Below are 24,879 nucleotides of genomic sequence, written 5' to 3'. Positions count from 1 at the left end.
CAAATGAATAAGATACGTTCAAGAATGTTCATAGTAGTGCTGATACTGATAGCAAAGTTTAGTTAACAAACCAAATATACTTCAATGAAAAGATGGAACCCTAGTACCAAACCCAATCTAAAATCTAAATTCGTTTGGCATACTCAATAATGTAAAAGTTATACAGGAGTTAAAAATATAAAGAAACAGCAACAACACGGAAAGATATTAATCATATAATATTTAAGTGAAAAAAAAAAGTCCCAAAACAATATATAAAACTTGCCTTTTATATAATGGCACCCCACTCCAGTACTTTTGCCTGGAAAATCCCATGGATGGAGGAGCCTGGAAGGCTGCAGTCCATAGGGTCGCTAAGAGTCGGACACGACTGAGCGACTTCACTTTCACGTATTGGAGAAGGAAATGGAGAATCCCAGGGACGGGGAAACCTGGTGGGCTGCCACCTATGGGGTTGCACAGAGTCGGACACGACTGAAGTGACTTAGCAATAGCAATAAAACAACTAAAACTTAGAAATGGGTATGAAAGATGATTCTCCACCAAATAATGTATATACTCATCATAATCCCAGATGAAATGTCAACAAACATTCTTTTGTTTGTTTTTGCCTGGCAGTGGGGGATGATTTGCTTCTACAGTTCATTTGGAAAAGTAAATGTATGAGTGAAAAGGCAAATACATTTGAAAAGGAAGAACTAACTAATTAGAGAGAGTTTGCTACCTCAGTAGGAGAAACATATTAAAATCTATAATCATTAAAACACTTTGATATTGACATAGGAATAGAACAATAGAATTGTGGAACAGGAAAAGAATCCAGAAAAAAACACACAGACATTTAGCTGATGATACAGAGCACTTTTCAAATCAGTATGGAAAGAGTAGGCTATTCAACAAAAGGTGTTGAGACAACTGACTCTACAACTGAAAAAAAAAAGTCTCATTTCAAAAATACAAAAATAAATTCCAGATAAAGACCTAATCTTATTGAGAAAGGCCTTTGTAAGCATCACACAGAAGCCAGAAACTACAACAGAAAAGAGAGATTAAGGAAACATAAAAATTTAAAACTTCAAATAGAAAAAAAAGACATCCTGAGCAAATTTGCAAGGCTTTTAACAGTATCTATCAAGTGTGAAGTGTAAACTACCTTTGTTTCTATTTCTAGGAACCAGTCCTACAGATATATCAACACAAGCAATTGAACATAGATATGTATGTATGAAGATGTTTAACAAAAAGTTGGTAGTGGCAAAAACTAAAAACACTAAGTGTTCTGAAGGAGGGGAACAGGTAAATCTACAGTGGAATAATCTGCAGCCTTTACGGATCTACAGGTATAAATATAATGAAATGAAAAGACATCTTCAATGTATTATTTTTCTTTGAAATATTAAAATAGCATAAAATTTTAAAAATATTAAATAACACCGTTAGATGCCTAGGGATTTCCTGAGAGTTTATAGCATTCTTCAACAGTAAAATAACTTGAGAATGCACAGGTCTATAACTTTTTAATTCAATAATTTAAAAAAATTCAGGACTGTCATTCATCGGTTGATGAGAAATATGAGGCAGGGTCACATGTTCATCAACAGTTAATTTGGCATCAGAATCTGTTTGGCAATATTTGCACAATATATTGTGTTCTTATTTTATTAAAATATGGGTGGCAGATTGAGAATGAAAATGCTGCTGTCACAGAAAAGCACAGGCCTCATAAAACTAATATTAATGGAAAGAAAGATAAGATTGTTAACCTGCCAGAATTAGAGTATCATTAACTTCAATGGAATAGTCTATATTCAATTTGAGAGGGGAAAAAAAGAAGCACAATTAAGAATCATGAACAAGGGCTTGGTGTTTATGATGTGGATATATATGGTACCCACATTTTTGTATAATCCTCTACCCTTGGGTGTACGTAGGACCCAAGATCTGTTAATAAAATGGGATAGCCACTCCCTTAACTCAGCTGTATTATATGGCAAAGATGATGGTACAGTCACTCTTGTGATTAGGCTGCATTTTATACTGGACTCCATCATAGCAGACTAGAGTAAGATTCTCTCATTGACTCTGAAGAAGTAAGTTGCCATGTTCTCGGAGTGCCACAGGAATGAGACCCAAAGGTGATCTCTAGGAGCTGAGAATGATTCCTTCCCAATAGCCAGCAAAAAAGAAAGGATCCCAGTGCTACAACTACAAGAGGACTCTGAGCTCTGGATGAGGAGGCAGTCTGCTGATATTTTGGTTTCTGACTTTGTAATACTCTGAGCAGACAACCAACTACACTCTGCCCATACTCTGGTTCTGCATAATATTTATCTGTGAAATGATAAATATTAACAGGTGTTGCTTTAAGTCATTGAGTGTATGGTTGTTTATAACAGCAATAGATAACTAATGTAGTGTGCTGACATGAAAACCTTAAGCTTGAGTAAAGCTGATGAAATATGAATGGACATGAATTTGAACAAACTCTGGGAGATAGTGGAGGACAGAGGAGCCCAGTATGCTACGGTCCATGGGGTTGCAAAGAGTCCCGACTATACAGTTCAGGGAATTCTCTAGGCCAGAATACTGGAGTGGTTAGCCTTCTCCTTCTCCAAGACTATAAAGTGTCAGGTAAATAAATGAAATAATTTATTTCATTTTTTTAAAAGAGTGATGTGTCAAAGGGAGTGCAGAAAGAACCACTTGAAAGAATTGAGTTTGCTCAGTCAAAGGACGGGACAAGACGTGATATGTCTATGAACAGGGAAGGATAATCATCTTTTGTATACCAAGAGCTCATTACGATGAGCTCATTTCTAAGACTTTGTTTAGTATGGTTATATTTCTTAGCATTTTCTCAAAGTGTGAGAGACAAATCACTCAAAGAAAGAATAGTAGATTATTGAACTTAGCAACTGAACAACAAGTGGAGAAGACTGTTGTAAATGAATACAAAAATAGAGCTAAACACATGCATTTTAATGATTCAGAATTGGCAGGATCGGAAGGAGGGGGGCAATTTACCTGAGAAGAGAAGAGAAGCATGGTCAAGAATATATCATGTTTGTGTTTTTGCAAAGAAAAAGAAGGAACTTAACATTTATTATCTTCTATTTATTTTGTTGGATACTTCCACATTCCACAGTGATGAAAAAGCGGTTTAAAAATGTTTATTTTTCTTCCAATAAAACAAGTAATCACATATCCTCTAAAGCATAGAAATGCTTTTAAAGCAAAATGATATTAAAGCCAAAGTACAGAAAACTCATTAAATTTGTATCATGAACTAATTAATAACTATATGTAAAAATTAATGTGCTTGGTATGAGTACATTTATATCTTTAGATATATATCTACAGTAATATATATATATAAATTGTTACTACTGTAAAATATTTAGGACATGAAAATTAGTGTTTTATATGTCTTTGAGTGCTTACAAATAGTACTTTGAAAGCTTATGGACAGTCTGGTAGTTCTGTTATTCACATCTTGCAATTTTCTTCTGAAGATTCACTTACAAACCTGGTCTGTGTGAGACTTTCCCCATCTAACCCTTTAAATGACACCAAATGTAAAGTTCCTGACTGCACACATAGACAGTTCAGGTTTAGCTCAGTTGTGTCCGACTCTTTGTGACCCCATGGACTGCAGTATGCCAGGCCTCCCTGTCCATCACCAACTCCCAGAGTTTACTCAAACTCATGTCCATTGAATTGGTGATGCCATCTAACCATCTCATCCTCTGTCATCCCCTCCTCCTCCCGCCTTCAATCTTACCCAGCATCAGGGTCTTTTCAAATGAGTCAGTTCTTCGCATCAGATAGCCAAAGTATTAGAGCTTCAGCTTCAGCATCAGTCCTTCCAATGAATATTCAGGACTGATTTCCTTTAGGATGGACTGGTTGGGTCTCTTTGCAGTCCAAGGGACTCTGAAGAGTCTTCTCCAGCACCACAGTTCAAAAGCATCTATTCTTTAGTGCTCAACTTTCTTTATAGTCTAACTCTCATATCCATACATGACTACTGGAAGAACCATAGCTTTAACTAGATGGACCTTTGTTGGCAAAGTAATGTCTCTGCTTTTTAATATGCTGTCTAGGTTGGCCATAGCTTTTCTTCCAAGGAGCAAGGTGTTTTCATTTCATGGCTGCAGTCACCATCTGCAATGATTCTGGAGCCCCTCAAAATAAAGTCTATTACTGTTTCCATTGCTTCCCCATCTATTTGCTATGAAGTAATGGGACCAGATGCCATGATCTTAGTTTTTCTTCAAAGTAGTCGTAAAAATCTATACTCTCATCAGCAGTGTGTTCTTCCTTTTATTTTAGGTTCTTGTCTAGAACCCAAAACAATTCTTTAGGTTCTTGTTTTAGAATCTAGAACAACTCCTTTTGTTCTAGACCCTTGTCAACATTTGGTACTTTTTTTTTTTTTTCATTTTAGATATCTTGATATAATTTTGGTTTAAATTTGAATTTTCCTGATGAATAATGAAACTTTTCATATATTGAATAGCCATTTGGATGAGCTCTTTTTTAAAATGAGCATTGAAGCCTTGCCTTTTTTTCACAGGTGTGTAGGAGAAGTTTGTTATGTATTATGTTTGGATATTAAAATTTAAAAATAATCTCTTTTTAGACTGTCATAGAAAAATGTAAAATAAGCAACATCTGGATTAAACCTGAAGAGCCTTTAAAAAAAAAAAAAAACAACTAGTTTCTATTCTCCTGTAACATGGGTTTGACAGGGGAAAAGAGAAAGAAAAAGTCTATCTTTAAATATTTAATTTAACAACTAAGCAAAATGAAAATGGTCTTATAATTTCTGACACCGGAAGAAACCTACTGGGAAGCTGTCATAAATCACAGTACTTTATAGCAATAAAATAGTCACATCCTTGAAGTTCACTATTTCTAGCTAATTAAAATTTCATTGTCAAATACATCTTGCAGTTTGTTCATATTTTACAGTTTCTCAGAAGACACGCTTCTGAGAAAAACTGGTAAATAAATTGTTGGATTTTCTTTTTAAAAAGGACCAGAGGAAAGCCTGCCTTCTGGTTTTAAATATCCTTCCATTTACAAACAAAACAAATAAAACAAGCAACTTCTAAACTTTCTAAAAAGACTTCTGCCTTTTACATTACAGTAAATTTGCTTTGAATAGTACATTTCGTTTTGTTAATAAAAATGTTTCCAAGAGAGACTTGTTTTCATTCTTTGTAACGACAGTAGTTACTCCTAGGCATTCTTCCTTACACCATGTTTTTGGTTTTGTTAATAAAAATGGTCAACACTGGCTCCAATTGGGGGGAAAAAAAGCTAATTCTTTGGAAAATTTATCTTAAAAAGCTGATTATCAAATACTAAGTGCTTATACTGTATTTATAAGAAAAGGAAATGAAGAAAACCAAAATTATTAAAAATATATTTCACAATTTTAGCAACTGTCACTGTACAGATATTTGCAAGTAAAATAATAGTACTCATAAAATAGAGTGATATTGTTTCAGGAAACTACTGTGATGTTTCACTGAGTTTCAGGTGGAGGCAAAAATGCTTCAAGAAAAATATCAAGAAATATGTAAGCTAACTATTCAGTTCAGTTCAGTTCAGTTGCTGTCATGTCTGACTCTTTGCAACCCCATGAACCGCAGCACGCCAGGCCTCCCTGTCCATCACCAATTCCCAGAGTTTACCCCAACTCATGTCCACTGTATTACTGTGATACAATTCTTTTACCATATGCAGACAGTAATTCAATAATCTACTATTCTTTCTTTGAGTGATTTGTCTCTCACACTTTGAGAAAATGCTAAGAAATATAACCATACTAAACAAAGTCTTAGAAATGAGCTCATCATAATGAGCTCTTGGTATACAAAAGATGATTATCCTTCCCTGTTCATAGACATATCACGTCTTGTCCCGTCCTTTGACTGAGCAAACTCAATTCTTTCAAGTGGTTCTTTCTGCACTCCCTTTGACACATCACTCTTTTAAAAAAATGAAATAAATTATTTCATTTATTTACCTGACACTTTATAGTCTTGGAGAAGGAGAAGGCTAACCACTCCAGTATTCTGGCCTAGAGAATTCTCTGAACTGTATAGTCCATGGGGTCGCAAAGAGTCGGACACAACTGAGCGACTTTCACTCACTTTATAGTCTAGGTGTTCCTAGAAAAGGGAATTCTTGTAGTAGGGACCCAAACATCGTATCTTCTCCTATCTCACTGGAGAGACCAGAAATCAAATCAACTACACACCATCTATTTGAAATATAATCTAGCTAGAAAGTTACAAACCAGAGTATTAAAAAGAGAATATCCATTTTTTTTAGTCTTCATATTAACTAAAGTAGTAACTGTGAGTAGTTAACTATACAACAGCAGCATGCTGCTAAGGTTTTCAAAGGTGCTCTGTAGTCTGTGGAATTAAATGCAATACATCAGAGCAAGCAACTTGTCCAACAGGTTGACTATGCTAGGTGTCACCTGATCCTGAATGACACTGGCTTGATCCTGGCACCTAAACCTGCTTGCTTACTTTCAAAAGTCTAACAAAAGAGCATGCAGAACCAGGTCATTTTTCTTCTTCAAAGAAGAGAACTGTATTAACCTACACTAACTTCACAACTTGCTATTTCAGCAATTCACTTATTTATAAAATACCTCAAACCTGAGAATGACAGAAATGTGGGGTTTTATAGTCTCATTCCTGATAAGAACTCCTCACTGGCTCCCTCTTCAAGTGTATAAGTTCAGAGAACTCTTCATTCAGCAGAATGGTAAGGTCTGAGTAGGGGTGAGCGAGGTACCAGAAAAGATAAGAGCGAGCAAGGTACCAGAGAAGATGAAGACCTTCATCTGAATTTTAATGACGATTCAGTAAGTCTCTCCTATTTTTCAAATATGCACAAAGAACACATTCTCAGTGGCAACGCTTTAGGCTTCCAAACACAAACTGACATCATACCCATAATTACATGTGGAGCTTTGATAGACTGAATTCCGATTAGGCGCGCACACACACATACCCAGAAAGAAAAAAATAAAAACAAAAGACAGCTGTCTGAGGATTGACATTGCTGAGTCATGACTCATTTTCTCGACTCACTGTTTACTGGGAAACAACAGGACACTACCAGTTATTCTCTCTCCGCACTACAGAATTAGGTATTTTAGAAAGTTTATGCAACCAAGTGTAAGAATCTTGTGAACCTTATTTCACCACACATCCACCGGCTTCTTCAAGAAAGCTGATATACAGGGAACTGAAAACAAGAACCACCACAAACAACCACTAGAGAGCGTGAAAGAACAGGAAGAACAAAACCAGTGTGACTCCCTCTTCAGAAGCTGCTGAAGGTCAAGACTGGAGCAGAAGAGGAAACTCAACCATGTGTCTATATAGAAGGATTTCCAGAGTTTTGAGTGGCTAATCAGGTTACCTTTATGAGTAAAGAATTAATTTGATAATTCAATGTTTTACACACCCAGCCTCAAGCTTCTGCCCCTTGGACTGTCCATCTTTACTTTTGTTTATAGAGATTTCATTCTTACAACTTTAATGAGGATACAGAACCCAGAATTATACCCCAAAAGTAGAAAGAAACTGTAATGGGGAAGACGTATTAATAAATCCTTTAAATGAGACAAAAGTTTTAATCAACTATAGCCAAACGTTTATCAGAAAAATGTCATGGCTACATTACAGAGCTCTTAACCTTCTTTGCAAATATATAAACTATATGGATATATATTTCATGAAAAAAATTTAGAAAAACTAGTATCAAGAAAAAAATCATGAGTAGTGAAAATGGGCCCACCTTAAAAAAAAAAAAAAAAAAAACAATGGTCAAAAGAAAATTGTTTCACATACATAGGAGAATTTCTTTCCTCATGCCATTCATTTCATCCTACCCACTCCCTTCCCATTTATAATGTGCCTTTAGTTATAAAATGGGCACCTTATTAGCACAAGTGCCTTTCGAAACATAATCCTGTATAATCTGACATTTGTATTCAGGAGAGAAAAAGGAGTCATGTGTTTCCTTCTAATATTTTTCTCTTTCCAATACACAGTAGCAAACTTTATAATTATTAGATTGATTAATAGTTTTTTTTCAACTTAGGTCAGTAAAATACCAGCAATAGATTAATGACCTGATTGTCTCTAACATGGGGAAATATACCAAGGCCCAACGTCCATTTTTGTTTGTCTGTCTAGCTATCCATCCATCCATCCACTCATCTATCATATACACACATAACATAATATACATGCATGTATCATGGCAGTCCTTTCACATACTCCAGCAGGATAGAAGATGAGAGAAAAATCTAAGCCCTGTGTAACACAACGTGAACACTGTTAAATTGGACAGAGCATTATGTCCTCATTCTCACAGCCATCAGTCCTCTTATAAACAGTGTGTTTTAATAATGGATTCGGCAGTACGACAAACAGTCTCTTGTTTCCTACTGGGTGGAGAATGTCACTTTGTAATTTGATTTCCGATAGCCGAAAGCAGTAATGAAACTGCTCCTTACAATGTACTGCTCATCACTCACAGACTCGTAAATCACAACCCCATTTACACAGACTTAGTCAAAAACTGGAATAGCAGGTCAAGCTTTAACACAAAAACACTACATCCCTTCACTGTGCTTGGAGCCAAATCAAGCTAACTTGTTCCCAGGGATTGTAAAGAGCCATGACAGATCCTTTTGACAGTGGCTATCTTTACTATTTAGCTCACTAGAATAGTGTGGTCTCTCTCAACTCCACAACGGTCTCCAGAAAAATGGAAAGGGCAGCAACCTTTTCAGAGACTAAATGAAAATGTATGAAGACAGATGTTCACTGACTGTTGTGACTCTCAAGATCCTCCACTTAAGTTACCCTCAAGCACATAATTCATGAGGTGAAGTAACAGAGGACCCTTACAAATGGAGAGAAACTGAGCTGGGTCTTGGATAAGGAAGCGATTGGTTCAAACAGTTGGATAATTTTGAAATGTTAAAATTAAAAAAATCATTAAAAAAAATTACATTAAAAAATATAAACATAGAGAAGGCACTGAATATGGGATAATGCTACCCAAAAAAAGTTTTACTAACTTCAATTACACAGAAAATGACTAAGTCCCAAAGTCTTTAAAAGAGATTAAAATCAACTTGAATCTTAATTTCGTATATAGGCATTTAGAATATGCTACAGCTATGTAATTGTTTACATAAAAGCAACATACAAACTGCAGTCATTTGCCTTAACTGAAAGCTGCTTTTTATTCTGATAAATACCAATACTTTGCTATATGTTTTTGGTTTTGAATGAATATGATATCAATATTGATGACATCCATCTGCCAACATCTCCTCCCCATATTTCAATCTAGATTTATGATGTATTTGGTCTTTAGGCAATAACTCATGGTACCTGAGCCAGCAGACACAGTATGGACAAAGTATAAAGCCTAAATGTATCTGGAACCATGAGAAAAAAACCAGTAAACTGCAAATAAGGAGACCTGTATTTTCATTTCAATTCTGTTCTAATGCTGTGATCTTGAGCAAGCACCAAATCCCTTACACCTCAATGTTCTCATTGAAAAGGAAGAGTGTGGACTGCACCAGATGATTTCTCAAGTCTCTTCCAGATTTAACTTTCAATGAGCTAATTAGTTAAAGTTTATGACGTCATCTATTGGCAAAGGATATTAAAAGTCTACCTTGGGGTGGGGGTGGGGGAACAAGCAAAGTTCTCATTTGAACTCTTACTGCTGTCTATGGATCCAACCTGTTGAACTTGCCAAATGAAACAGATTTACTACATGCTACTGAGATTCAGGCAAGGCTGTTACATTATTATTAATGGTTGATATATTTTGTCTCTCTCAGAGAGAAATGGGCTATATCCATTCCTAGGTATCTTAGTATTTCATAAAGAATCTAGGGAAAAACTAGAATAAACATCCACTTCAAATGATTAAAAGAACAAGTAAATGTTGCAGTGTTAGTACTTTGCTATGATCATCACACCTTTAATTTATCTGAGTTTCTCAGAAGGCTATTTTAGATCTGGATTTTGTACTGGATGTTGAGTCTCCACACAGTACTCCTGTGAACTCACAGTTAATGAAAACCAACCCATTTTTTTTTTTTAAAAGCCGGTAAGTACAAAAGTAAATAGTCATTTCATTTGTGAATTTTGAAAAAGCACAGATACCCTTTAAATATATACAAACTTTTAACTTCTGTCTCAGATGGATTTTAGGAACTCTTACCTGGGGTCTGCATTCCGTGAAGTTTCTGGGTGTTGCTAACATGATCTTTCCGGCATGCCAGTCAGAAACTCAAAACACTTTCTATACCACACTAGCTGCGCTTGTTCACGCTCCTGCTCTCTCTCGCTCTCTCTCTCTGTTTTTTTGCTCCCGCTCAATGCCTCAGACAGATTGGAATGCAGAAAAGCCAGAGCCAACGCCAGTCAAACTCACCCCCCCAAACCCCCCTCCCCCCACTTCTTTTGCTAGAGAGCACTGAACAATAGCTATCCTTCCTGCTCACAGCCTGTCTCTTTCACAGCACTGGGTGCAGGCAATCTAGTTCAGAAGAAGCAACGTGATTTACCAAGCGAGGTATTTAATTCACTTCTTCTGTCCCATGGGTGGATGTGTACATCTGTGAGTTTTAAGAAGCGATTCATTTTTTTTAAAAAAAGCAATCTATTTCAAAATCTGTCCTGTTTTAGGAATAGAAATATAAAACAAATTTCAGAGATTCTTATTTTGAGTGTTATTGCTGAATTAAAATATTAACTTTTCAAAGTACAAAGCCCAGGGAAATACCTTACAGCTGATGTATATATAGAAGTCTGTTAACACATATATTGCTATCTTAAAGTCACTTGGTGAATCACTTTATCACAATAGTAATATTTTAAATTTAGAAAAAGAAAAACAATTTCTCTGAAACTTTTCATTCAGGTCTTAAGCTAGAACTTCATTTTAAAAATAAACTATAATTAAAATTAATTTTACAAACAGAATGGTTCCTAACTGATTAGTCAATAAGTTGTGATGAAACTATAGATAGCATCAGTATGCTCAGTCATTATTTTGGTTTGTTTGAAAATCTGACATATTTCTAGGGTTTGTTTTTCTCTACATTCCAAAAAAAGGAGGCAGGTCAATGATGTAATCTTCATTATTGGTATGATGACCTAACACATTATGCAGCTGCTCGGTTGCTGAGGTTAGCATGTCAGGATTGATCAATTAAAAAATTCACTCTTTGAATTACTGAGCGGATTCCACCTGCCACTTCAGACAGTGGAACAGGACAGAAAGGAGAGAGCACAGTTTCAATCTGTTATCTTCCCTTTCACAAAAGCTGATGGAAATACATTTATCTCTGTTTATGTGTTTGTATATATATGTATTAAATGTAATATATCTCTCATATACGATCAATATATTTTCACACAGATATATTTGTATGTATGTACATATATGTGTGATAAATATGAATGTATGTATCTTTGGCACCCTATTTCCTCTCCCCTTTTTTCTCTCCAAGTTTCAATGATGCATAAAGTCTCCTTTAATTCCATCATAATTTGATTTTGGTTATCGGGTTTCATTTTACTTCAAGGATCATAATACTCTAACACTGCATTTTCCTCTTTTACTTTGGGTTTTGTATTTCTATTTCAGAAGAACTATTCCTGTAAACCCTATGGCTACTCAAATAAGAATTATAGGGGGAGAAAAGACATAAACAAAACATTATACAGAAAGAACAAACTAAGAGTTTGATTATGAAGACTTAAGAGACCATAGACTCCCACCTTGCCCTCTATGAAACAAAACACCAACACCTCCTACCCTCTTCACACCCAGGTAAGCTTTATCATTATTAGTCTCATATGTTTTGTTATTGTTTTAGTTGCTAAATCATGTCTGACTCTTTTACAATCCCATAGACTGTAGCCTTCATGGCTCCTCTGCCCATGGGATTCTCCCAGGCAACAATACTGGAATGGGTTGCAACTTCCTTCTCCAGGGGATCTTTCTGACCCAGGAATCAAACCCATGTCTCCTGCATTGACAGGCAGATTCTTTACCGCTGAGCCACCAGGGAAGCCCAGCCTCATTTATAATCAACCTTAAAACAGTGCAAAGTACACTGAGATTATTTTTACTTGTTATTCCTCAGAAGATTTCTAAAAAATAGGTCACGACTTCCGTCATTATCTTCAAGATTCAGAGTCTAAACGGTGAGACTAAATTATCAGAGAGAGAGATTTCAGCTCAATGAAAGGAAGTCAGAGCCACTGCAAGGACTTTCCGAAGGGGCTGCCTGCTACAAGACACAGTTAGATTCCTTAACGCTTCCCACACAGGTTGGCAGCCCATCTGATGAATAACTGTAGCACAGCAGTTCTCAAACTATGCTACTGAACAACACTCAGGTTCTGATGATAAAAAAGAACAGAGGGGGACCGAGTTCGATCCCTGTTCAGGGAACATTCCATGTGCCGTAAGGCAACTGGGACCGCACACCGCAAGGACTGAGCCTGCACTCAGCAACAAGAGAAGCCAGTGCAATGGGAGGCCTATGTACTTACAGCTAGAGAGTGGCCCCCTTGTGGCAGCTAGAGAGAGCCTGAGCACAGCAAAAATGACCCAGTGCAGCTGAAACTAAATTTATTAATTAAAAAAAAATTTTAAGGTCATTAATCTGATAAAAAAAAAAAAGAATAGCAATCTTTCCCGAAATGACACAGAAAGTTCATGTATTCAATTTTCTCAAAAGTGAGTTTTTTCTTCTTGAATGTATTTTAAAATGTTAGAATCTATTACTCTTATTTAACCTTAAAGATGCCTGGAACAGTTCCAAATTCAGATCAATAATGACATTTTCAGATATTTGAAGGTGAATCAGAACAATAATTTATTGAGTTCTGTAAAGAGCACTTTTACTACTACCTGGAGTTCTGATACGTGAATAAATCTGAGTACTCTCAAGGAAACGATTTTTCGCATATCCAAATATGACGTTATTTCAACACTCTTCAAAGGATATCATACACCATATTTTATTATTCCTATACTGCATCTTTTTTACAAATATGCATTCCTATTTTTAATCTCCTGTTTTATGTCTTCCAGCCTTACTGTTTGTTGCTGCTTCTCTATCTAGAAGTTTCTTCCTTGCCTGGTCTGCTTGTCATACTCTTATCTACTCTTCAAAACCCAGATTTAAAATTATATTCTTAGGGTGGTTTACCTCATTTCCTATGCAGAGATGATTACATTCTCCTTTGTACTATTTTTTTTTACTCTCTAGTAGTTTCTTTTTCTTTATAGCTTTCATCATTATCTAACATTATACTAGTACTGATGTTTAATGTCTCATTTCACATTCAGAATATGATGCAGATGAAGAAGGGGCTTGTTCTTGTTTTCAGCTTTATCACTAGAGCCTAACACAGTGCCTGGCTTAATACGTACGTAATAAGTGATGCTTGGATGAATGGAAGAATATGTTTCATTTACCAAACCTTTTTAAAGTACTTAGACTGAGGTGTGCTTAGAGTAACTTGAGGACACACACCACAGCATATCCATTTTTCTGATGCCAGAGGCTAGCACTTGTATGTAAGTGAAACAGGAATGTGTGAGTTCAAGTAACTCACTGAAGCCAATTGTAAGGGAAAACAGTCATTTCATCATTTACCCAGTTAGGTCTTACTTATACTAGGTGAAATCCTGATTCCTAGATGTTGATTTTCAAAGTAACTTTAAATGTACATGAACGCACAGCCATGCGTTGAGCTGCCATAGCCAGGGAAACGCAGCTTCCAAGGTAGGGACTGGAGAGACCAAGAACATCTTCATCTACAACACTAGGAAGGTGTTCTCTAGGAAGCTGGGGAACCCTGAGTAAATGGCTCATCCTCCAGCCACAAACTCAAGTTGCAAAGTAACTGAAATCCATGTCCACGCAGAATATCCCTCGTGGGTTTTAAGAGCCTTGTAGAGTGTGAAGAAGGTTTGAAATGATATAATGGATCACACAAGATGGACCCTTAATTCAGCACCCAGAATCTTCATCCTGGTTAGATGAAGGCACTTGAGCCATTTTATTTCTGCAAATAGCCACAATTTTGTCAATATCTGGTCTTACATTTCTCCCCCATACAGACAGTTTGATAGGGTTGTCTTCACTAACCCATCTTACACTGTCATGAGCAAACTCTGTACTTAATAATAGTTCCATTAGGTTGAACTACATGAAAATGCCATTTTTTAAAAGTCAAAAACAGTCAAATATCAGCAATGATCAAATGAATAATACGAAAGATTCAAACACTGGATGAAGGGGGTTGGAGCAGATAATTTTAAATGTCTTTTCTGATTCTGAAAATCTGTATTTTAATTCAAACAGAAATAAGAGCTAAATCAAATTCAAAATTTGGTCATCATCTTGTCAAACTATGGTTCTATTATAACTTAACATAGCACTTTCTTCTTGCCCTTCTTGGAACTAATATAGTGTCTGGCCACAATAAATGCTTAGTAAATATTTGCTAAATAAACAAATGGCTTGAAAACAGGTATAAGTAGACTACTGAAGGCTGTATCTATGTGACTTTCCAAGCTCAGAGTCAACAAATATTGGTTTTGTTTTCAGAAGGCTAGGATATTTTTTTCCTAGTAATGAATCAATCAGATAGTATGTTTTATAAACTTTGAAGAATACGGATAGTGTATTTTCCCCCTACCCTTTACAAAAGTAATTAGGGAATTCTGACTTTGGTACAGATATAGACGTCAGTGTGACAGCCATTGGTTGTTGCTGTTTAGTTGCTAAGTTGTGTCTGACTCTTTGCAACCCCATGGACTGTAGCCCACCAGGCTCCTCTGTCAACAGGACATTCCAGGCAAGAATACTGGCGTGGGTTGCCATTTCCTCCTCCAGGGGAATCTTCCTGACTCAGCGATCAAACCCACGTGGTAAAGAAGCTGCCTGTACCAGCTTCTTTACCACTGAGCCACCTGGGAAGCCCCACGACAGCCATTAAGAAACTCTAAAACCATAGGTGCACAATTTTCTGAAAATTAAAGGGCACAAAAATCAAGCTAGTTGAATATAATGAAGTTACCTACACATCCATTTTCTTATTAACAAATTTTAAAATGAGCAAACAAAAAATCCCATTAATATATGCTGTCTCCTCTTCCAAGCAGATACACATACCAACAGCAGTCAAACTGAGGTGTACATCACCCTACATGCATGCTAAGGTGTACATCACTCCATATGTACACTCCCTCTTCTGAACAGATAGATGATCAGAAACACAGCTTCCTCTAACCACAAACACAATTTCTTTTAATGTCTCCTCAAAAACCAGACTAACATTCTGATGCTGTGGCTTTCCCACTGCATTCTTTTTGGAGTTCGTATTAGAAAAGGAAATCATTGTTTATAACTGGAATGACAAATATCACAGTCACCCACTTACTCAAAAATACCACCGAAATTCTAATTTTTATTTCATTTTATTTGTATATGATGGGACCACAAGGCAAACTTCTCTTTTGATTTAAAAAAAAAAAAAAGGCATTATAGGGACCGAGGACCTATTAGTCGGATGGTTAGCAAACACTCACAAGTGTTTAGAGAAGGCACATGCCAAACAAGTGACCGTTCCGATGGCTGCTCAATGTTCCTACAACTCCTGGCGAGGCATTAGAGCACTGCCTTGCTTCTCCAGCAAAGATGATTTAGTAGACTGCATCTGCTTACCTGAAATGACCACTGGCCAGGAGAAAGCATTACAAAGAGCAGGCAAAACTCACACATCAGTCACCCTTCTCAACAGTCAGGCTCTTATAGGAATAGTGCCATATTTCAAAGAAAAAAAAAAAACATCTATGTGGAAAACTCCAAGCAAATCTTTTTCTACTTTCAGTGTATGAGTAAACAATATACTATGGAAACAAAAGCAACACTTCTATTTCTATGAAAAAAATTCATTAATAAACATCAAAAAGCAACTAAAAGCATTTTGGGGCAGGGCTGGATATTAATGGAGATCTCAGTGTATTCATGGAGCCAGGGACATGCCTGTGACATTGGCTCTCCTCATTTAAGAGCTTAAGCTGAACTTTAATAAAGCCATCAAAAACTCATTTTCTTCAGTGCCTTTGAAAATATAACTATCTGCTCAGCTTGTTGATTTCCTGTTAAGCTCATCTACTGTCACAACTGAAGAATAGTCCACTTTCCCCATTTAATGCAGATAACATTTGGTTTCAGTAAAAGTATGTCATTAGGCATTTGCTTTTGCCTTAATGTTAAAGAATATTTGTACGCGTGGGCTACTGTTTCGATAAACCTACTTATGAAAAGCAAAAAATATGGTACAGTCATCTTTTGCACATCACTGACACAGTAATGCATACATGTACTATAAAATCCAAACGCTACTGCATCATGCAGGTTACGTGGGCTTTATTACTTCCATTATTCTCTTATAACTATCTGAAGCAAGCTAAAGTCTAGTAGAACTCCAAGAGGTAAATTGTGAAGCAAAGAGGACATCAAAATGGACAACGGACATGTGAAAAGATGCACAATATCATATCAGCAGGGAAATGCAGTGGAGAACGAAATGGCAACCCACTCCAGTGTTCTTGCCTGGAGAATCCCAGGGACGGGGGAGCCTGGTGGGCTGCCGTCTATGGGGTCTCACAGAGTTGGACATGACTGAAGCGCCTTAGCAGCAGCAGCAGCAGCAGCAGCAGGGAAATGCAGATCAAAACTACAATGAAATATTATCACCTCACACCTGTCAAAATGGTCATTATCTAAAAGACAAGGGACAACAAGTTCTGGTAAGGATGCCATACAAAGAAAAGAAGAAAAAAAAAGGAACCCTCATACAGTATTGATGGGAATATAAATTGGTTCAACTGTATGGAAAACAATATGGCAGTTTCTCAAAAAGTTAAAAGCAGGTCTACCATACAGTCCAGTAACTCCACTATTGAGTATATAACCAAAGGAAATGAAAACAGTGTTTTTAAGAAATATATACACTCCCACACTTATTGCAGCTTTATTCACAATATTCAAGATATAGAAACAACCTAAATGCCCATCAACAGATGAATGGATAAATATGATATGGTTTATATATGAATGAAATATTATTCAGCAGTAAGAAAGAAGGATAGCCTGACATTTCTGACAACATGCAAGGATCCTGAACACAGTTTGATAAGTGAGGTAAGTCAGACAGGGAGAGACCAATACTGTATGACATAAACTTTATATGTGAAATATAAAATGTCAAACTCAAACAATCAGATAATAATGGTGGTTACCAGGGGATAGGTTTGAGGGGATAAAACTGATGTTTAAGGGTACAAACTTGCAAAGGATAGTGTTTAAACAGGCCACAGTGATCTAATGCACATATAATAAATATAGGCAACAAAACTGTATCACAATTACATAACGTGATAAATAGTGCTACAATGGCTATCATGTTACAATACACAAATGTTATCAAAGTAACATGTTGTACACCTTAAATTAACACAATATTATATGTCAAATAGATTCGAATAGATTTAAGGGCCTAGATCTGATAGATAGAGTGCCTGATGAACTATGGACTGAGGTTCATGACATTGTACAGGAGACAGGGATCAAGACCATTCCCATGGAAAAGAAATGCAAAAAAGCAAAATGGCTGTCTGGGGAGGCCTTACAAATAGCTGTGAAAAAAAGAGAAGCGAAAAGCAAAAGAGAAAAGGAAAGATATAAACATCTGAATGCAGAGTTCCAAAGAACAGCAAGAAGAGATAAGAAAGCCTTTTTCAGCGATCAATGCAAAGAAATAGAGGAAAACAACAGAATGGGAAAGACTAGAGATCTCTTCAAGAAAATCAGAGATACCAAAGGACCATTTCATGCAAAGATGGGCTCGATAAAGGACAGAAATGGTATGGACCTAATAGAAGCAGAAGATATTAAGAAGAGATGGCAAGAATACACAGAAGAACTGTACAAAAAAGATCTTCATGACCCAGATAATCCTGGAATGTGAAGTCAAGTGGGCCTTAGAAAGCATCACTATGAACAAAGCTAGTGGAGGTGATAGAATTCCAGTTGAGCTATTTCAAATCCTGAAAGATGATGCTGTGAAAGTGCTGCACTCAATATGCCAGCAAATGTGGAAAACTCAGCAGTGGCCACAGGACTGGAAAAGGTCAGTTTTCATTCCAATCCCAAAGAAAGGCAATGCCAAAGAATGCTCAAACTACCGCACTCATCTCACACGCTAGTAAAGTAATTCTCAAAATTCTCCAAGCCAGGCTTCAGCAATACGTGAACCGTGAACTTCCTGATGTTCAAGCTGGTTTTAGAAAAGGCAGAGGAACCAGAGATCAAATTGCCAACATCCGCTGGATCATGGAAAAAGCAAGAGAGTTCCAGAAAAGCATCTATTTTTGCTTTATTGACTATGCCAAAGCCTTTGAGTGTACAGATCACAATAAACTCTGGAAAATTCTGAAAGAGATGTGAATACCAGACCACCTGATCTGCCTCTTGAGAAATCTGTATGCAGGTCAGGAAGCAACAGTTAGAACTGGACATGGAACAACAGACTGGTTCCAAATAGGAAAAGGAGTTCGTCAAGGCTGTATACTGTCACCCTGTTTATTTAACTTATATGCAGAGTACATCATGAGAAATGCTGGACTGGAAGAAACACAAGCTGGAATCAAGATTGCTGGGAGAAATATCAATAACCTCAGATATGCAGATGACACCACCCTTATGGCAGAAAGTGAAGAGGAACTCAAAAGCCTCTTGATGAAAGTGAAAATGGAGAGTGAAAAAGTTGGCTTAAAGCTTAACATTCAGAAAATGAAGATCATGGTGTCCAGTCCCATTACTTCATGGGAAATAGATGGGGAAACGGTAGAAACAGTGTCAGACTTTATTTTTCTGGGCTCCAAAATCAGTGCAGATGGTGACTGCAGCCATGAAATTAAAAGACGTTTACTCCTTGGAAGGAAAGTTATGACCAACCTAGTTGGCATATTCAAAAGCAGAGACATTACTTTGCCAAAAAAGGTTCGTCTAGTCAAGGCTATGGTTTTTCCTGTGGTCACGTATGGATGTGAGAGTTGGACTGTGAAGAAGGCTGAGTGCCGAAGAATTGATGCTTTTGAACTGTGGTGTTGGAGAAGACTCTTGAGAGTCCCTTGGACTGCAAGGAGATCCAACCAGTCCATTCTGAAGGAGATCAGCCCTGGGACTTCTTTGGAAGGAATGATGCTAAAGCTGAGACTCCAGTACTTTGGCCACCTCATGGGAAGAGTTGACTCATTGGAAAAGACTCTGATGCTGGGAGGGATTGGGGGCAAGAGGAGAAGGGGACGACAGAGGATGAGATGGCTGGATGGCATCACTGACTCGATGGACGTGAGTCTCAGTGAACTCCGGGAGTTGGTGATGGACAGGGAGGCCTGGTGTGCTGCGATTCATGGAGTCGCAAAGAGTCGGACACGACTGAGCAACTGATCTGATCTGATTCAAAGATGGTTCAGATTATTTTTTAATAGAAAATCCATTCCCCAAAGAAAATTTAAATTCTTAAGCAAGGGGAAAATTAATCAGTGGTACTTGTATTCAGTACTTCTGAACCATTAGGATGGTGACAGTAATAAAATTAGACCCTTTTATTCAATTTTATTCTAGGCTCCAAGAGGGCACCTCTATCCCATTTTATGATATTAGTCGTTTTACATTTTCATTTCAAATATTACATTTTGAAATACATATATGTTCCCCCTATTTTTTGAGAAGGGTTATATTTGAAAGTTCCTAAGTAATAATATGAGATTTTTATCTTATTTTAAAAGCTGAGATGAATCATCTGCCAAAATGTAAAACACTGTGGACATGAAAATAACTCCATGAATAATCATTTTTTGGTTTAGAAAATATCAGTAAATATAAAAAATAACTTCAAGAAGTTAAAACTTTCTTCTAAATATATGTCCATACAGTTAAAACAATTTATAATTATCAAATAAAGTTCTACATAATAAGAAATAAGTTAGTCTTCCAGTAAAGGTAAATACCCTGATAGAAAAGGCACAGAATTATGAGACAAGGCACACAGTCAATTTTAAACCAGCAATCCTACCAAAAAACAATAAACAAACAAGCAAACAAAAATACCATGTAGTTCAGTAACATAAACACTACATTCAAGGATTTACCATCTGCTTTAATAACAATTTTTTCTGTCACAATGGATAACATATTTTCTCTTGGCAATAAAACACAGCATATAAATTTACTATTGCTGAAGCTAAAAACCATTGAAAAACTTGAAAATCATCTCTGAGAAATTGTTTCAGTGACAGTAGTTATGTATCCCAATAAAAAATGAAAAAAAAATTTTTTAACATATTCAAGAATTATGATTATATGCTTGAACTATATTCTTTAACCTATCTTCAACAGTGGTAACTATCAAAAGATAAATCTGCCCTAGGATGTAATAAAATCAGAGCACAGATGGCTTGGGCTTTTGAATGAATTTAAATCTAAATAACCTGTTTAACATACTGGTCTAAAAATCATATTGATAGAAAACAGAGATGAGTGGAAAAGAGCTATATTTCAGGGAAGTCTAACACTTAACTGATAATTTACTGGGGTTACAAATTGAGAGATAAAAGAGAGGTTAATGAATTTGCTAAGGAAATAGTCACTGGTGACTAAGGACAGACTCACACTCCTATTATTAGATCTCTCAGGAGGCCGTCCAGAGAAGTAACAACAGGAATGTCTGTGTATGAGAACTGGAAATAGTCCTTTCTCCCTCATGTTAGGAAATAAATACAGTGGTTTCCATCTCATTGGCAAGAGAAAGGCCACAGCACTGACTTTAATTAAGGATATACTTTTGTCCTTAGAGAAGTTTTAGGACAAAATGAGTTTGTAAAATATAATTATTATGGATCATGCTTCACCCTGTACCATCAGCTGTTGCCTGATTTAAATGATCATTCAAAAACATATAAAACATTCAAAGCTTCCTAAGACATTTATGATGCATATTTTAAATTCTACACCATACCCAAGCAAACGTGAAATTAAAAAGAATATGATGAATTGGAAAATGCTGTAAATATATAGTGCATCCTTGTTCACTGTTTAATTAGACTCAATATTTATTGAGTGTTATTAAGTGCCAAACATGTTCTTGGTAAAGAAGTTCTCTAAATGATGCGTGAAGTTGCATCTTTAGTAAACAGAATTTCATTCATCACAGTTATTCCCAAAATTGCCAACAGCAACAAAACCCTTCATATTCTGTTTTTATATTTTTGAATAAATGACTGCACATTATTTTCCACTAAGTGACAGTAAAACAGATAACTGCTAATAAATTTATTTTTTTTTATGGTATAAGGAAATAACCATTGATGGCGTCATAGGACCCAGGAGTAGAGAACTCTTCCTCTTTTGTTCATCACTCCAAGGCAAGCAGCAGAAAGAGCATAGAGGTTCACAGGACTAACTCTAGGGCCAGATTACCAGGTTCAAACACCAGCAGTGCCATTCACTACTTACAGAAGTCCTGGAAAAGCACCACCTTGGTTTCATTAAATATTTAAAAAGCAAACAAACAAAGATAATAATAGTACCTAGCTAACAGAGTTTAGTAAGTAAATATTTATTTGTCAAGTGCTTAGAATAATCCCTGGCACAAACCACTATATAAGAGTTTGTTGAAACAAAATAAAAATAGTATTTTGTGTGTGTGGGTGAGGGAGGCTGTAAAAAGCAGGGAGAGGGGGTTGTGTAAGAACAATTAATATCATTCATCCCTGATTTGACATGGCATCTTTCCTTCAAAAAGCTTTGTGATAAATATCTGTATGGATTTCTTTATTTACCAGCTATCATTTACAAGCTATCATTGCCATAGACTGTCTAAACTGTTTTCTTTTTCTTCCATTTACGCTTTCCTTCTGTTTTTACGCTTAATTCTTTTATCAGAGAACACTTTTAATGTGTTTATAACATGATCTAGCATACACCCCCTGCAACTGCCATCATGAGATAAAATCTGTGAAAGGAAAGGAAAGTGCAGTGGCTCAGTTGTGTCCGACTCTTTGTGACCGCATGGACTGTAGCCTACCATGCTCCTCCATCCATGGGATTTTCCAGGCAAGAGTGCAGGAGTGGGGTGCCATTTCCTTCTCCAGGGGATCTTCCTGACCCAGGGATGGAACCTGGGTTTCTGCATTGTAGGCAGACGCTTTACCCTCTCAGCCATCAGAGAAGCCTGATAAAGTCTGTAACTTTGTCAAAAGAATATTATTCTTACCAAGAATATCTGAAATAAGACACCATAGACCCTACACTGTAATTGTAGGTGCTTTGATATGAAAATGCTGACATTATAAATTACCCAAGGAGAGGTACAAATGAAATGCTCTGTGAAATAACTTCTCAGTAGGTATGTAGGATAGTAGCTTGAAGGATCTTGGGTATATATTTCAAGTAGCAATAGTAAAATAAAGTAACACATCCCTCTATGTTCCTCATATTCCAGGCCAGTATTAGCTCAGTCTTCTGGACTTACCCAGTGAAATAATTTTAAGGAAAGACTGTGTGGGGCTTACTAGTCACCTGATCATAATGCTGTAGTAAAGCGGAACTGAAGCTAGCTGTGCTGGGTCTCTGTTGCTGCGCGTGGGCTTTCTCTAGGGGCGGAGGGTGGGGGCTACTCCCTAGTGGTGGTGCACTGGCTCCTTGCTGCAGTGGCTTCTCTTGTTGCAGAGCATGGCTCTAGGCACGCAGACTTCAGCACTGAGGCACACGGGGCTTAACTGCTCTGTGGCACGTGAAATCTCCCCTGACCAGGGATTGAACCCACGTCCCCCACATTGGCAGGCGGATTCCCATCCGTGCCTTCACTTTAGCAGTCAACAACATTTATGTTTTTTCTGCCACAAATGACTCTGATAAGGCAATTTAGTCAACAATATCATCAACCAAAATACATTAATGTATAATAAACACTGATCTAAATATTACTGGAGATAGATTTTTTCTATACTATTATTAGCAAGAAGTATATCCAGAGTGGTTGAAAGAAAGGGTGTTAAACTTCGTCAAATTAATTTTGGGGTGTGTACTTCATTTCTGATTACGTTTTTACTATCTGTGACATTTTTTTTAATGAAAGGAGTTGCTTTAATGAAAAATCTGGAATCTAGAATGCTTGTCATGATCTATTAAACAATACATAGTTTATACTTACGGAGAAGGCAATGGCACCCCACTCCAGTACTCTTGCCTGGAAAATCCCATGGACGGAGGACCCTGGTAGGGTGCAGTCCATGGGGTCGTAAAGAGTCGGACACGACTGAGCGACTTCACTTTCACTTTTCACTTTCATGCATTGGAGAAGGAAATGGCAACCCACTCCAGTGTTCTTGCCTGGAGAATCCCAGGGACAGGGGAGCCTGGTGGGCTGCCGTCTCTGGGGTCGCACAGAGTCAGACACGACTGAAGCGATTTAGCAGCAGCAGCAGCAGTTTATACTTAAAGTCTGAAATTTCAGTGCCCTACTTAAAAACTAGCTGGCTTTTAAATGTGTTCATACATTGACTTGTTCGGAACTTAAGTTGTTTTTGTTTTTGTTTTTTTCCTCATAGAAAATATAGCAAAACTGACTGAAAAAAAGAAACAAACATTCAATGAGCACCCAGTATGTGCCAGCATTCTGCTGGGGAATTTAATTTTAATATCCTTTTTTTATAGAACCCTATAAAGTAGTAACTATCATGCTGATTTTACACATTCAGAGAAGGCTGTTTCCTTAAATTACACATTACTTTATTAATAGATGTACATTGTGGGAAAAATAACAACTATACTTAAAATCAAATAAGCTAATAAAGAAAAAACAGCAGCCCACCAAAGGCATTCTTTCTTTTAATTTTTAGCCTCTCCTTATGGCATTTATCTCAACATTTCTAAATAAAACCTAGTGCTGTAAGAATATTATCTAGAAAAGTTGAGATTAAATTGAGAAGTGCCTAAAACCCTACCATCCCCTTATTCCAATTTGGATTGGACACTCTCTCAGCTATCCAGCTGCCATCCCAGGACTTCCTTTCACCAATATTTTGGGGATTTTCTCTGTCTTCTTCTTGTCCTTTTCAATATTGCCCTTCTGTTGCTTGACGGATCGTTTAGCTTGAAATATAATTTCAGTTTAGAAGTCATGTTCAATTGGAACTTTAACAGCACTACTCTGTGGTCTTAGCCTCTAACATTGCTGTCAAGAACTCGATGCCACTCTTACTCGAATGTCATATAGCATATTTTTGTTTCTGTTTTCAATTCCTGAAAACTCTTAGAAGGTCCTCCTCATCAAAGATGTTCTGAAATTTCCCGAAGATGTGCTTTGAAATAGGTGTTTATTTATTCACTGTGCTGAGCACTTTGTAGACTCATTTAACGTGGAAACTCATAACCTATTTACAATTCTGGCAATTTTTCTTTCAGATCTTGACAAAACGTCCCTTAAATAATGCCATTTTCCCCTGGTTGTCTCATACAGAATACCGATCTTCTGCTCCCCTCCCCACTCAAACCACTCTCCAGATTCTGTACCCCACCTCATTCCTACCCACCCCATTGTCTTCCTGCCCTTTATGCCTTCAGATTCAACAACAGATCATGATGCTATTAATCACAGTCTCCATGGCATTTTAACAGTTTTCTTATATCCAGTTTCTAATTTA

General features: G+C 36.8%; 1 protein-coding gene across 9 annotated transcripts in view; it reads right to left on the bottom strand.

The window, feature by feature from the left end:
• RASAL2 (RAS protein activator like 2) overlaps positions 1 to 24,879 on the bottom strand; it is a 397,752-nt gene that overhangs the window by 137,864 nt on the left and 235,009 nt on the right. Inside the window, exon 1 of one of the 9 annotated variants that reach the window (XM_005217242.5) lies at positions 10,294 to 10,504. The exons of 7 other annotated variants lie outside the window; for them this stretch is intronic. In XM_005217242.5, the coding sequence (XP_005217299.1) occupies positions 10,294 to 10,306 (13 nt within the window). In that variant the 5' untranslated portion in view covers positions 10,307 to 10,504. Of the gene's footprint in view, positions 1 to 10,293; positions 10,505 to 24,879 lie in introns of those variants that run through there. One more of the 9 variants, XM_024976868.2, reaches the window with a different exon arrangement.

Source organism: Bos taurus, chromosome 16, assembly GCF_002263795.3.
Source record: "Bos taurus isolate L1 Dominette 01449 registration number 42190680 breed Hereford chromosome 16, ARS-UCD2.0, whole genome shotgun sequence".
Classification (NCBI taxonomy): Eukaryota; Metazoa; Chordata; class Mammalia; order Artiodactyla; family Bovidae; genus Bos; species Bos taurus.
The sequence above is the reverse complement of the archived record's forward strand: the minus strand, read 5'-3'. Positions and strand labels throughout refer to the sequence as shown.